This window comes from Salmo salar, chromosome 03 (assembly GCF_965601325.2).
Source record: "Salmo salar chromosome 03, fSalSal1, whole genome shotgun sequence".
Taxonomy (NCBI): Eukaryota; Metazoa; Chordata; class Actinopteri; order Salmoniformes; family Salmonidae; genus Salmo; species Salmo salar.
The window spans coordinates 43,832,191-43,845,227 of NC_138293.1; the positions used below are offsets into that span (position 1 = coordinate 43,832,191).

General features: G+C 40.6%; 1 protein-coding gene across 1 annotated transcript in view; it reads left to right on the forward strand.

Moving 5' to 3' along the window:
- The first annotated feature begins 11,269 nt into the window (after positions 1-11,269).
- LOC106600510 (insulin receptor) overlaps positions 11,270-13,037 on the forward strand; it is a 95,827-nt gene continuing 94,059 nt past the window's right edge. The window contains exon 1 of the mRNA XM_014191920.3: positions 11,270-12,433. Within this exon, the coding sequence (XP_014047395.1) occupies positions 12,349-12,433 (85 nt within the window). The 5' untranslated portion in view covers positions 11,270-12,348. The remainder of the gene's footprint in view (positions 12,434-13,037) is intronic.

Below are 13,037 nucleotides of genomic sequence, written 5' to 3' on the forward strand. Positions count from 1 at the left end.
GTCGACGTCACCGGCTTTCTAGCCATCGCCGCTCCATTTTTCCATTGTTCCATTTGTTTTGTCTTGTTCCCTGCAGGAGAGCAGAGGTTTTCATTCCCAAATCCACTGCATGTATTTATTCCTCTGTTCCCCTCCATGTCTTTGTGTGAAATTGTAATTGTTACGCATTTCGTGTGTACGCGCCAGGCTGGGTTTTTTCCTGTATTTTCCATGGTATTTCACGAAGGTTGTTTATTGTAAAATATTGCTCATTTTGTTGGGACTGTTTCGTGTCTTGCACTTTATCCTTTGGCTGGAGGTTTTGACGCAGTGGCGTCTGTCTGTTTTGTTGCCTCTACCCAAATAAAGTGTGCGCCTGTTCACAACTCTCTGCTCTCCTGCACCTGACTTCTCCACCAGTAGTGCTCACCGTGACCGGCTCAATGATTATTTGAATCAAGTGAGTTAGTGCTGGGTTTAACAAAATTGTGCACCCCTCTAAAGGTCCAGGAAAGTATTGAGAAATGCTGAGCTGTATGGTATATGGTGCATACACTGCTTACCCCTTCAAAGTAGGAGGATACATATTCAAATAAAAGATGACTGGTCATTGGTCAGAATAATTAGATCATATTGTGATGTCATGATCTGGGCAAAAAACTCCATCCTACCTGAACAGGCTGAAATTCCAGGCCTTTTTTTTAAAACAGCTCTACACAAAAATGGCATTATCACAATTTTCACTTTCAGATTGCTATTTCAACCTTGTGGAAATATCTTTAAAAAAAACGGGAAATCACATTTTTAACCACTGCCCCTTTAACACTGACAGCTTCTACTGAGATAGCGTTCCTCTTTAACACATCTGATTCATTGGTGATTAGTTCAGTCAGATGTGTTAGTGCTGGGCTAGAACAAGATTTTGCACCCCATAACAGAGAACTAGAGGAGTCTCAGTCTCTTCACTCACTTCTCCTGTTTGATGGATTTGATCCTCTCGATGAGGGTCCTCTCTGACTCCATGTCTATATCCGACCGGTTAAGATCATCCATTTGAGGTACGTCCAGCACTGATGAATGTTTCTCTAAGATCTGCAGATATATAGTGAGTCAATATACCAGGCAGCAGACAAGATAACTATTTTTGGGAACGTGGGAACCGTATTCCCAAAGTGAAATTCCCAGTGGGAATTGATATTTGGATCACCAGGTTTACATATTCTCAGATGTATTACACACAAGAGTATACCAAACATTAGGATCACCTGCCTAATATCTCCCTTTTGCCATCAGAACAGCCTCAATTCTTCTGGGAATGGACTCTACAAGGTGTCGAAAGTGTTCCACTGGGATGTTGGGCCATGTTGACTCCAATGCTTCCCACAGATGTGTCAAGTTGGCTGGATGTCCTTTGGGTGGTGGACCATTCTTGATACACACGTGAAACTGTGTGAAAAACCCAGCAGTGTTGCAGTTCTTGACACAACCGGTGTGCCTGGCACCTACTATCATACCCTGTTCAAAGGCACTTAAATCTTTTGTATTGCCCATTAACCGTCAATGGCACACATACACAATCCATGTCTCAATTGTATCAAGGCTTAAAAATCCTTTAACTTGTCTCCTCTCCTTCAACTACACCGATTTTGAGGTGGATTTAACAAGTGACATCAATAATGGATCATAGCTTTCACCTGGATTCACCTGGTCAGTCTATGTCTTAGACAGAGCAGTTGTTCTTGATGTTTTGTACACTCAGTGTATATACTGAAAACTGACCTTAGATCAGTGTGTAGGAGCAGCTACATAATCATCTCTAAGCTGGCCTACTTCTGTGCATTGTGTAATGGGATTTCAGAGAAACCCCTGAGAGAGAAGAGGGAGGTAGAGGGCGAGAGAGGGTAGCGAGAGAGAGAGAGAGGGGCGAAAGAGAGCTGTGACCTGCCTCCCCAAAGGCCCCTGGAACCGGATGAGGGCTAGCAGGATTAGGAGTCAGTCAGTCAACAACAGCCTTTTGACTATGTCTACGTAGCAAATACTGCGGCACCCTATTTCCTATATAGTGCACTACTTTTGAGAGCCACAGAGCCATAGGGCTCTGGTCAAAAGTAATGCATTACATACACTCTTAGAAAAAAAGGTGCCATCTACACTGTAAAGGAGTTACAGTGAATTTGACAGTTGATACAGACAGCTCGGTGGTAAAGAAAATTCTATATTACAGTATACCTGCTGTAATATGGTATCAAAGCTAGTGCTGTGTAATGACAGTACAATACCGTAAATTGACTGTTTTATGCTGTAAGAAAACGAAATGCTAGTGTAATCTGAATGAATGGATGAATGAGTTCTCCTATGGAAACAGCTGAAGAACCCCTTTGGAAAACTTTTGTTAGAGAATAGGGTGCCATTCACGACACAGACCATGGCAACTAGTTACATACTGTCAACAATAGCATCATGTGTTTACCGGTCATCTGCTATCCTTCAGTTGTCGTCAGTAAGTAAGCCTTGTCCGAGTCAGAGTGGCCCATAGGGGCAGGAGCTTATCTGCTGTTTCGTGTACCGTGAGTTGGCTTGATGTACAAGTACACCCCCTGGACAGGAAGCTAGACTGTCAATACTACATCAATACTGCTGAGCTTAGCTCTATGCATGGCCCCAGTCTTAAATTGTTGTTCAAAAGAACCTCAGTAGACCTCAAACATGTATTTGTGTTATAATGTCGCCATTAACTAGATCAGGCATTTATTTGTGTGCTCGTTCTCGCTCTTATTTCCATCAGAAATTATGGGAAAGGATCTTGCTTCAATTTCCTCAAATGGTTCTTGAACTACACTGTCAAGGAGGCAAAACAAGCCTTACTGTAAACACCCACAATCAGCCACTGCGTACTGCTAAATAAATGATAATTTCCTCAATGGAAATTTGGTAACACTTTATTTGAAGTGTACCTACATGACTTGTATTACTTATGAATGTGTAATGTAATCGTTATGAATTTGTTGTGAAGTGTTATACCCTTAAAATAAACTGTTACTGGAAATATTGTGAACAAAAGACTGGAACAAAATACCTTAACAGGGTGATTAAAACTGAAACTGCCTAGTGCCATGATGTTATTATAACTCCACATACCTACAGACAGACTATGAGATTATAATTTGTGTCAAGAAGTGCATCACAACCCTATTAGCTTCCTTACACCTTCTTATAATAAAAGATGTTCCCAGATTAGTGACATGCTGAAATCGGCTCATTGGCTCAAAGCTGCTGGTCACCTCTCTCTCACCCTTACCCTCACCCCCTTATCTCTCTTAACCTATCTCCCTCTTTCCCATAGCCTGGGACTTTACTTCATAGTCATTTAGCAGACATTCTTACCCAGACCAATTTGCAATAAGTGCATCAACTAAAATAGCTAAGACCACATTCAATACCAATCATCACAAGTCAACACTCCTTGAAAAGAACTGCTATCAGAAAGCCCAGTGCAAGGCTCCATCCAGTGCCTGTGAGTGACTCACCTCCCACTCCACAGCCTGCGGATGACACGTTGAACAGCATCATCATTAGTAAGATGGCTATAACATTCACCTCTCTGACCCTCTCATCTCATCTAATTTCATGATGTTGAATCAATGTACTATGTGATGGCCTTGCTGACATGGTTTGCATCCCAAATGGCACCCTATTTCCTAAGGGCCCTGCTCAAAAGTAGTGCACTACGTAGGGAATAGAGTGCTATTTTGGCTGCAAACCACCATGATCTCTCTCTAAGCCCTTGTAGTGTACTGATCCTTGATGTGATGGGGCCAGTGACTGTTGTTCCTGGTATTCAACTGCAGCACACTCATTACACATCTTTATTATTCTAGTTACTCTCTCCTCTGCATGATTTGGTCTCCATTCTAGTTGGCACCCTGTTCCCTAGTGCACTATTTTTGACCAGAGACTAGTACTTTTGCACTATAGAACCCTATGGGCCCTAGTCAAAAGGGGTGCACTACAGGGGATTGGGTGCCATTTGGGACTCAACCCTGATCTCTGCTCTGTCTTCTGTGATCGGAGGAAGCCGTGTTCTGGAGGTTTGCCGGCCATCAAAACTGCATCCCAAATGGCACTCCTTTTCCTACATAGTGCACTACTTTTGACATGGGGAATAGGGTGGCATCCCAAATCTCATAGAAAGGAGGGGAATATGGCTGTCTAATAGAATAACAAACACTGCAATAATACTAGTGTACGATATTGCCGCAATGGTGTGTGAAAGCCAAAAACTGCATTGCCACAGCTATTGATTAACTATAGCAGATTGATGTCAATTCAACACAATAACAGATTCAGAGCTATAATCGGTCTAGGTGGGGGGGGGGGGGGGGGGGGGTTGTGTGTGTGTGTGTGTGCGCATGTGCGTGTGGACCAAAGATATATATAGAAACCCTGGATTGCTGATGCTATGTATTGGCCAATTAGATGCTATGAAGCCACCGGCCGCCATATTGGCACTCAGAAGGAGCAGTCCTCCATAGGAATTAATGGAATTCTACAGTAGTATTTATTTGTTGTATTGAGGACAGTAACATTAGTATGGAAGCCCAAACTAACTTGACATTTTTTGATAGTAGAACATACATACAGGAAATATTTCTTCATTTGTAGCAATATGTGGCAAATTATTTCAATTTATCCATGTTTCAGAGGTCAGCACAGCACTGCCACCGGCAAATGTGTGGCGAGCTGGCACTTTCTATTCAGTTGAATAAAAAATATTGACACAAAAGCATTGAAAAGAGGGTCAAAGTACTGTTGTTAGACTGATTTGTCTCATGATTGGTCAACTCATGTACAATCTGTGTTTCAGTCTGATCAGCTGTAGCCTACTAACAATCACAGCTGCAGGTAGCCTAGAGAAGCCTATGAGCTCTGATCACATCTGGCCAGGGGAAACGAAGCAGTAATAGCCTAAGCTATGTTCCAGTATTTATAGCCGAAAATAGGCCTATTTACTTGTGTTAAGAGAAAATGTGAACGTCATCAAATTTGTTTTATATTACAACTTCAGGTGGCTAGGCTACTTAGACATTATCAATCCAAAAGGATTGACTGGAATTAATCAATTAACACAATAGTGATGACATACTGTGTGAGTAACTATTTAATTACAGATGCAAAGGCGTACACAATGCAACCCTGCATAAAGCAAGTGCAGCCCTGTTAGTTGTATTGTCCAATCGCAGTTGTTGTGTAGTTTTTACAATACGACCAGATTATAAAAAGTATTGTCCCATCATAGCCCATAAAATACAGTTTTACAGCTGACTTGTTACAATGTCATACAATGCCAAGAGTGTGCAAAGCTGTCGTCAAGGCAAAGGGTGGCTACTTTGAAGAATCTCAAATATATTTAGATTGGTTTAACACTTTTTTGGTTATTACATGATTCCATATGTGTTATTTAATGGTTTTGATGTCTTCTATTATTCTACAATGTATAAGATAGTACAAATAAAGAAAAGCCCTTGAATGAGTAGGTGTGTCCAAACTTTTGACTGGTACTGTAAGTATTCAGATCCTTTACTCAGTACTTTGTTGATGGACCTTTGGCAGCGATTACAGCCTTGAGTCTTCTTGGGTATGATGCTACAAGCTTGGCACAACATTATTTGGGGAGTTTCTTACATTCTTCTCTGCAGGTCCTCTCAAGCTCTGTCAGTTTGGATGGGGAGTGTCGCTGCACAGGTAACCTTCCCCAGATCTGTGCCTCGACACAATCCTGTCTCGGAGCTCTACGGACAATTCCTTTGCCCTCATGGCTTTGTTTTTTCTCTGACATGCACTGTCAACTGTGGGACATTATATAGACAGGTGTGTGCCTTTCCAAATCATGTCCAATCAATTGAATTTACTACAGGTGGACTCTAATCAAGTTGTAGAAATATCTCAAGGATGATCAATAGAAACAGGATGCACCTGAGCTCAATTTCGAGTCTCATAGCAAGTTTTAATACTTAAGTAAATAAAGTATTTCTGTTTTCAATTTTTAATAAATTTGCTAACACTTCTAAAAACCTTCTTTTGTTTGTCATTATGGGGTATTGTTTGTAGATTGATGAGGAGAAAAAAAACACTGAATCCATTTTAAAATAAGGCTGTATGTAACGTGGGTCGTATAAAGGAGACCAAGGTGCGGCATGTGATGTGCTCATATTTACTTTTAATGAAACACGTAACAAAAACAACAAAATGACCGACAACAGTTCCGTCAGGTGACATACACTAAACAGAAAACAGCTATCCACAAAACCCAGGAAGAAAAACCCCTACTTAAATATGATCTCTAATCAGAGGCAACGAGGATCAGTTGCCTCCAATTAGAGATCAACCCAAACAATCCCAACATAGAAATAGAAAAACTAGAACTTAAACATAGAAATAGAAAACATAGAACCCCAAAACACCCCCTGTCATGCCCTGACCTACTCTACTATAGAAAATGACATCTTACTACGGTCAGGACGTGACACTGTAACGTAACAAAATGTGGAAAAAGTCAAGGGGTCTTATTTTTTTCCGAATGCACTTTATGGAAGCCCAATTAATTTTTGTATGTTGATGCTATCTCAACATTTAGTATCTACAAATGTTGAGATACCACCTCAAAATATCGAGATACTACCTCAAGATATTGAGATCCTAACTCAAAATGTTTAGATACTAACTCAAAATGTTACCTGGTTAAGTTAGCCCAGTGATTCTCAAGCTTCTCCATGGGGAGCTCCTGTCACGTCTGATTTGGACTGGCAGATAGGCGGAATCAAATGCAGGAGACAGAGGTGCTGGAGGTGAGTGTCTTTTAATAAAACGGACACACACAAACGCCAAAAAGCACAGGGCGCTATACAAAGTTCGCCTGGGAGAAACACTTTCCCATAAAACACCAAATATAATTCAAAGGCACGGAGCGCAGCCCGGTAAATCCTTCGATAATAATTGTCGGTAACACAACGTGGACAATAAACAATCCCGCACAAAATCCCAACTGAAAACACACATTAAATAAGTCCCCACTAATGACATACACAAAACAGGTGCGGAACAGACAGACAAAACTAAACGACACAGAAACAACGATCGGTGGCAGCTAATAGGCCGGCGACGACGACCGCCGACCGCCGTCCGACCAAGGAGGGGCGCCACTTTCGTTGGATCCTGTGACAGCTCCAGATGTTTCACAATTTTGTTTTAGCCCTGAACTAGTTCACTTGATTCACCTAATAATTTAAAAAAGCATGCATTAAGGTGTCTGTAATATAATACACTTGTCAAAAATGAATGTAGTACCAAAATGGCTGCACAGTGGCTTCAATACAGCATCCCCTGTCAGTCATCCAGGGTTTATAGACATCATTGGTGCGTATGTGAGTGTTTGTGCATGTGTTTGAATTCCTGTAAGATTGAGGGCTATTTTCTCTTAATTGGTGACAGAAGAGGTTCCTTTTTTTATCCGAAATGTACTGGTCCTGCTGGGATGGCAGGATGCTAACAGGTAGTGAGTTAACACTGGTGGTATTGTCCAGCCAATCCCCTGGCTGCCAGTACAGAAAAACTAATCTAAGTCATCATTCCGCTTGTTGTTATCAGTTATAAGCATCACCCATCAACTTTTGAACACAGGTAGGCTTGTGGTTAGTTATGATTACAATAAATGAACAATAAGCATCTCCACCCTATCAAATCATGCGTCCCAAATGGGAGCCTATTCCCTATGTATTGAACTACTTTTGACCAGGGCCCATAGGGCTCTCATCGAAAGTAGTGCACTAAATAGGTAATACGGTGCCATTTTAGACGCAGTGTAGTAAAATCTATTTTTCTATTATTATCTATTATCTATCTAGGACCCTTATTTTACCAGTTATGTTGGTTGAGAAGAACACATTGTCCTCTCCACGCCAACAATGAAGTGTGGGAAAGAGTTGCAGCCAGGGAAGAGGAGAGCCAGTATTTGTGGGTCGTTCCACCAGTTCGCCGCCTTTTGAGAAGTGTAACTTGGTCCCAAAAAACATTTTTCATAAAGAGCACGTTTAACTTAATAAAAAAACACGTTGTCCCAACTCAAGAGGGATAGGCCTTTGAAAAAGCCTTTTTGGTTCCAGGGAGAAGCCTTTGTGTTCCACATAGAACCATTTTGTGTTCCAATGTAGAACCCTCTGTGGAATGGGTTCTACCTGGAACCAAAAATGTTTTTTCAAGGGGTTATCCTATGGGGACAGCCGAAGAACCCTTTTAGGATCTAGATAGCTCCTTTTTTTCTAAGTGTACTGTGAACATCAACACATATCGGTTAGTCCCAAATGGCACCCTATCCCCCTATATAATGCTCAACTATTTAGGGAATAGGTCGCCATTTGGCACGGGCACATACTCCCACATCTTCAATAGTGTCTCCCTACAGCAGTGTAGGAAAAGACCCCTTCAGTTCAGCCCTTTAAGACTGGCACGTGAGACTATGTATGCCTCAAATGGCACCCTATTCCCTACGTAGTGCATAACTTTTTTTTAAAGTAGTGTACTAGTGCACAATGAGGAGACTAGGGTGCGATTTGGGATGTTATCCACCTATTCAACAATACATACATACAGACAACACAAGGGAATTCAGAAAGCTAAAACTGGAAACAATTGGTACACATATGTCTTAGTGACAGTCAGTTGTGTAAAGTACTTAAGTAAAAATACATGAAAGTACTACTTAAGTAGTTATCGGAGTATCTGTATATTTTTGACAACTTTTACTTCACTACAGTACTAAAGAAAAGTATGTACTTTTTACTCCATGCATTTTCCCTGACACATAAGTACTCGTTACATTTTGAATGCTTAGCAGGACAGGTAAATTGCCTAATTCACACACTTACCAAGAGAACATCCCTGGTCATCCCTACTGCCTCTGATGTTTGTAAATGATGTCTGAGTGTTGGAGCATGCCCCTGACTATCCGTAAATAAAATAAAACAAGAAATTTACGCTGTCTGGTTTGCTTTATATAAGGAATTTGAAATGATATATACTTTTACTTTTACTTTTGATACCTAAGTATATTTTAGCAATTACATTTACTTTTGATACTTAAGTACAGTACCAGTCAAAAGTTTGGAATTATGTAATACATACATACATACATACATACATACATACATACATACATACATACATACATACATACATACATAAACACACACACACACACACACACACACACACACACACACACACACACACACACACACACACACACACACACACACACACACACACACACACACACACACACACACACACACACACACACACACACACACACTACCAGTCAAAGATTTTAGAACACCTACTCATTCCAGGGCTTTTCTTTATTTCTACTATTTTCAAAACTATGAAACAACACATATGGAATCATGTAGTAAGCAAAAAAGTGTTAAACAAATCAAAATGTATTTTATATTTCAGATTCTTTAAAGTAGCAACACTTTGTCTTGATGACAGTTTTTCACACTCTTGGCATTAAGACAAAAAAATAAGAAAAACCCTTGAATGAGTAGGTGTGTCCAAACTTTCGACTGGTACTGTATATTTAAAACAAAATACTTTTAGACTTTTACTCAAGTAGTATTTTACTGGGTGACTTTCACTTTTATTTGAGTAATTTTCTATTAAGGTATCTTTTACTCAAGTATGACAATTGGGTACTTTTTCCACCACGGGTGATAGTTCCTCTCTAAGCGGATAGCATTGACATAGGGAGGATATCTGAGCATAGGGGTTTCAGTGCAGCTGTTTTTCCCATAAAGGCTGCCAAGGACTAACACAGAGAGAAGAGATAACAATGCTGGACAATGTGATGTTTAAACAGGTAGCCTAGTGGTTAGAGCGTTAGGCCAGCAACCTTCGAATCCCCGAGCTGACAAGGTAAAAATTGTTCTGCCCCTGAGCAAGGCAGTTAACCCACTGTTCCCCGGGCGTCAAAGACGTGGATGTCGATTAAGGCAGAGGGGTTGTGTTAAATGCAGAAGACACATTTCAGTTGAAAGCATTCAGTTGTACAACTGCATAGGTATCCCCCTTTCCAAAGAGAATATTGCAGGTACTGCTTAGGTGTCCTTGAATTGTTGGTCTAGCCTACGAGTTTGTGTCTCAAATGGCACCCTATTCAAGTAGTGCCCTATAAAGGGAATAGGGTGCCGTTTGTAATGCAGACCATGATTAACAGACACACAACTGCCCCCGCCCCTTTCCCACCATGTCTTAAAACTGGATGGGCAGGTTGGTTGGCGTCCTCTGAACATAAAACTAAATAAGAGGGGGAAGAAATTAAAATGTAATCAACAAGTGTTCTAGAAAATATTTTTCCTCCTGACCTAGCTGACTAAACTCTTCATGGTCAAGGAAGTTTCTGATGAACTCCTAGGGAATTCAGCTCCAACTACATCAATTCGCCCCAAGGGCAATACTTTCAATTATTAAACGCTTACTGTGTACTTATATTTGCCCTCTGTAGTTGCATGCCTTTGTTTGTTGAAATCCATACTTTTTCAATAAATGTTAATCAAATACAACCACCAACTGACAAAGAAAGTCACTCAACTACAGACGTCAAACATAGGTACAAGGTAGGTGTTTCATAATTTACAGTTGTTTAAGTATTGACCACAAAGCCTGGTCTCTGCTCCACTCCATTGGTGGAGTTCAACAGAAACTTCCTTGACCATGGAGTGGAGTTCAATCAACATACTCATGACCCTAATTGAAAGTGGACCTTTATTCCAACACATAATTAATTAAGAGTCTATTGACGTAGTGGTGCGTCAATCTAAGTAATTAATAATAATAAAAATCCCCATCAAAATCAGTACATTTAAACTAGAGATATCAGTTTTTTTCTCCATGGGCTGCATCTCAATCTCTCACACCCAGCTGTGTCGGCCTTCCGCATCTGCGGTGAAAGGTGGCCAAGCTATAGCGTTATTTCTAAGACGTGCCGAAAATCGGTCGTATTCTAAATATAGGACAGACACTTAAAAATCTTATTCCTTATGATTAATTTTTTCTTTATTTTTTTCCATTTATGAATGTGTTATTTAATGCGTTTCTATGGGTTATAGTAGTAAAGATGATCCATGGTATGACCCCCGCTCGTTTGTAGCCTATTCACAGATGCAATATAGGTTTTTACAGTATTTTTAGTCTAACTGCCTAATCCAATATATTCCAGTCCGTATTTCCCTTTAGCCCCAGCTGGCTCACTTGCAGGTTTTGTTTACTGGCGGAGGAGAGGCAGAGAAGAGGATTTAACAATCTACCTCTCATGTGGGAGCCTAAAATATAAGTTTTCGACTTTATTTTTTGCTGTTGTCGTTATGCAATAACCATGTGGTCATTTTGAAGGGAGATATCCCTCATGTAAAATCACCTAAACGCGCTTTATTGCGAAGAAATAGTGCGAACAACTTGACCAACGGCGAAGTCTGACAGTAAATGTTGTCTCGTTAATGTTAGTGTTGACCGAATCGAGTTTGCGGTTTAATTATTTATTCTCTCCATACAAGGTTCAGATGAGTTTAAGTAAACGACCTAGTAATCGCAATACTTTTGCGTTTATTATTGGGGTATTTTTGTGAAAGACACCAGCGGTGAGCGTGAAACTCAGTGACCCGTGGATTTGGTTTAGTACGCCACGCGTGCCATGAACCTGAAGTTGTCATAAGGGAAGCTACAGAATGCGGGACTGCGTCACGAGAGAAATTGCTGCACATCACTAGCTGTGGCTTTTGTTCTTTCAATGCAAGGGAATAAGCAATTTCCGAAGTAGATACACGGCGCCATAGCGAGTGTTGCCGAAAGCGTAATTCAATTGTGAGTTGGTATCAAATCGCACTAACTTGCGTTGTGGCCTGCTGCACAGCCAGCTAGCAGTTAGCTAGCTACTCCCCTTGGCCTGTTCTATGACTTTCGAGACTGGATTGAATCAAGAACAATTGAAAAGACAAAATGCCATGCAAGTTATTGGCAAGTGAGACTTTAGCTTCGTTTGTCCACAATGAATCACATTGTTGCATTTGTTTGTGGCGATTTTGAATATCCACCAGATCTGTACAGATAACTAGCAGTGGCTAACCAGGTAGCTAGTGAACACGTTGGACTCTTAACTTCCCTCCGCCCATTTTTCCGGAATGCATGTTTTTATTTTTGTTTACCTGTGGGTTCTCGTGGTTTAGCTAACAAACCACTTGCAAGCTAGTTTTAACCGAGTAGACACGGATTCAAACCCAGTTGCTCTCGACTGTGTCGTCGGTCGGATATTGATTTAATATGTGTCAGCGGACTTTCCTTGTGGTTTTTGTGACTGCTGTCTACATATGGAATTGTCAGCAAACGAATGGAGAAAATACAGAAAGTAAGTACCTAGTTATAATCTTCTCACCCTACTCATCTGTGTTCACTTGCATAATTGTACCTAATTTAAGAGTGTCACTTAACTTGCTTTTGGAAGGCTCTGCTTTGACATCAATATCCGCTATGATGACAGCAAGGCCAACCTTTTCGTTACATACGCTAGATTTAAACGGACAAAGGTCTATTTTATTGACTTTTTGGTTAGTAAAAAAATTACTTAACCACCTAAACTGGCCAAAATGCCTTTGCAACCTGCAATTGTTCATGTCTATCCCATAAATGTGCTTGGCTATCAAATAGGTGCAATGTACATCACAAATTGATTAGGGGTAGGGTGTTAGGGCTCAAAATGAGACCCTGGTTCTTGTGTTATACTTTGTATTCCATATAGTACAGCTTTTCAGGACACAGAACACTTTATTTCATGAGGGTGTAGACTCACCATCGCTGAGATCTTATTTTCACGTGATCAGAAAAGGTTAAAAAAAAACAATTGTGGACAGGTCAATGATAATCCCTTGTCAGAAAGGCACCAAAGCACCTGTATGGATTCTTAATTTCAACCAGTTTTGTCCAATATCTTAAGATGGAGTGGTCATATTGTT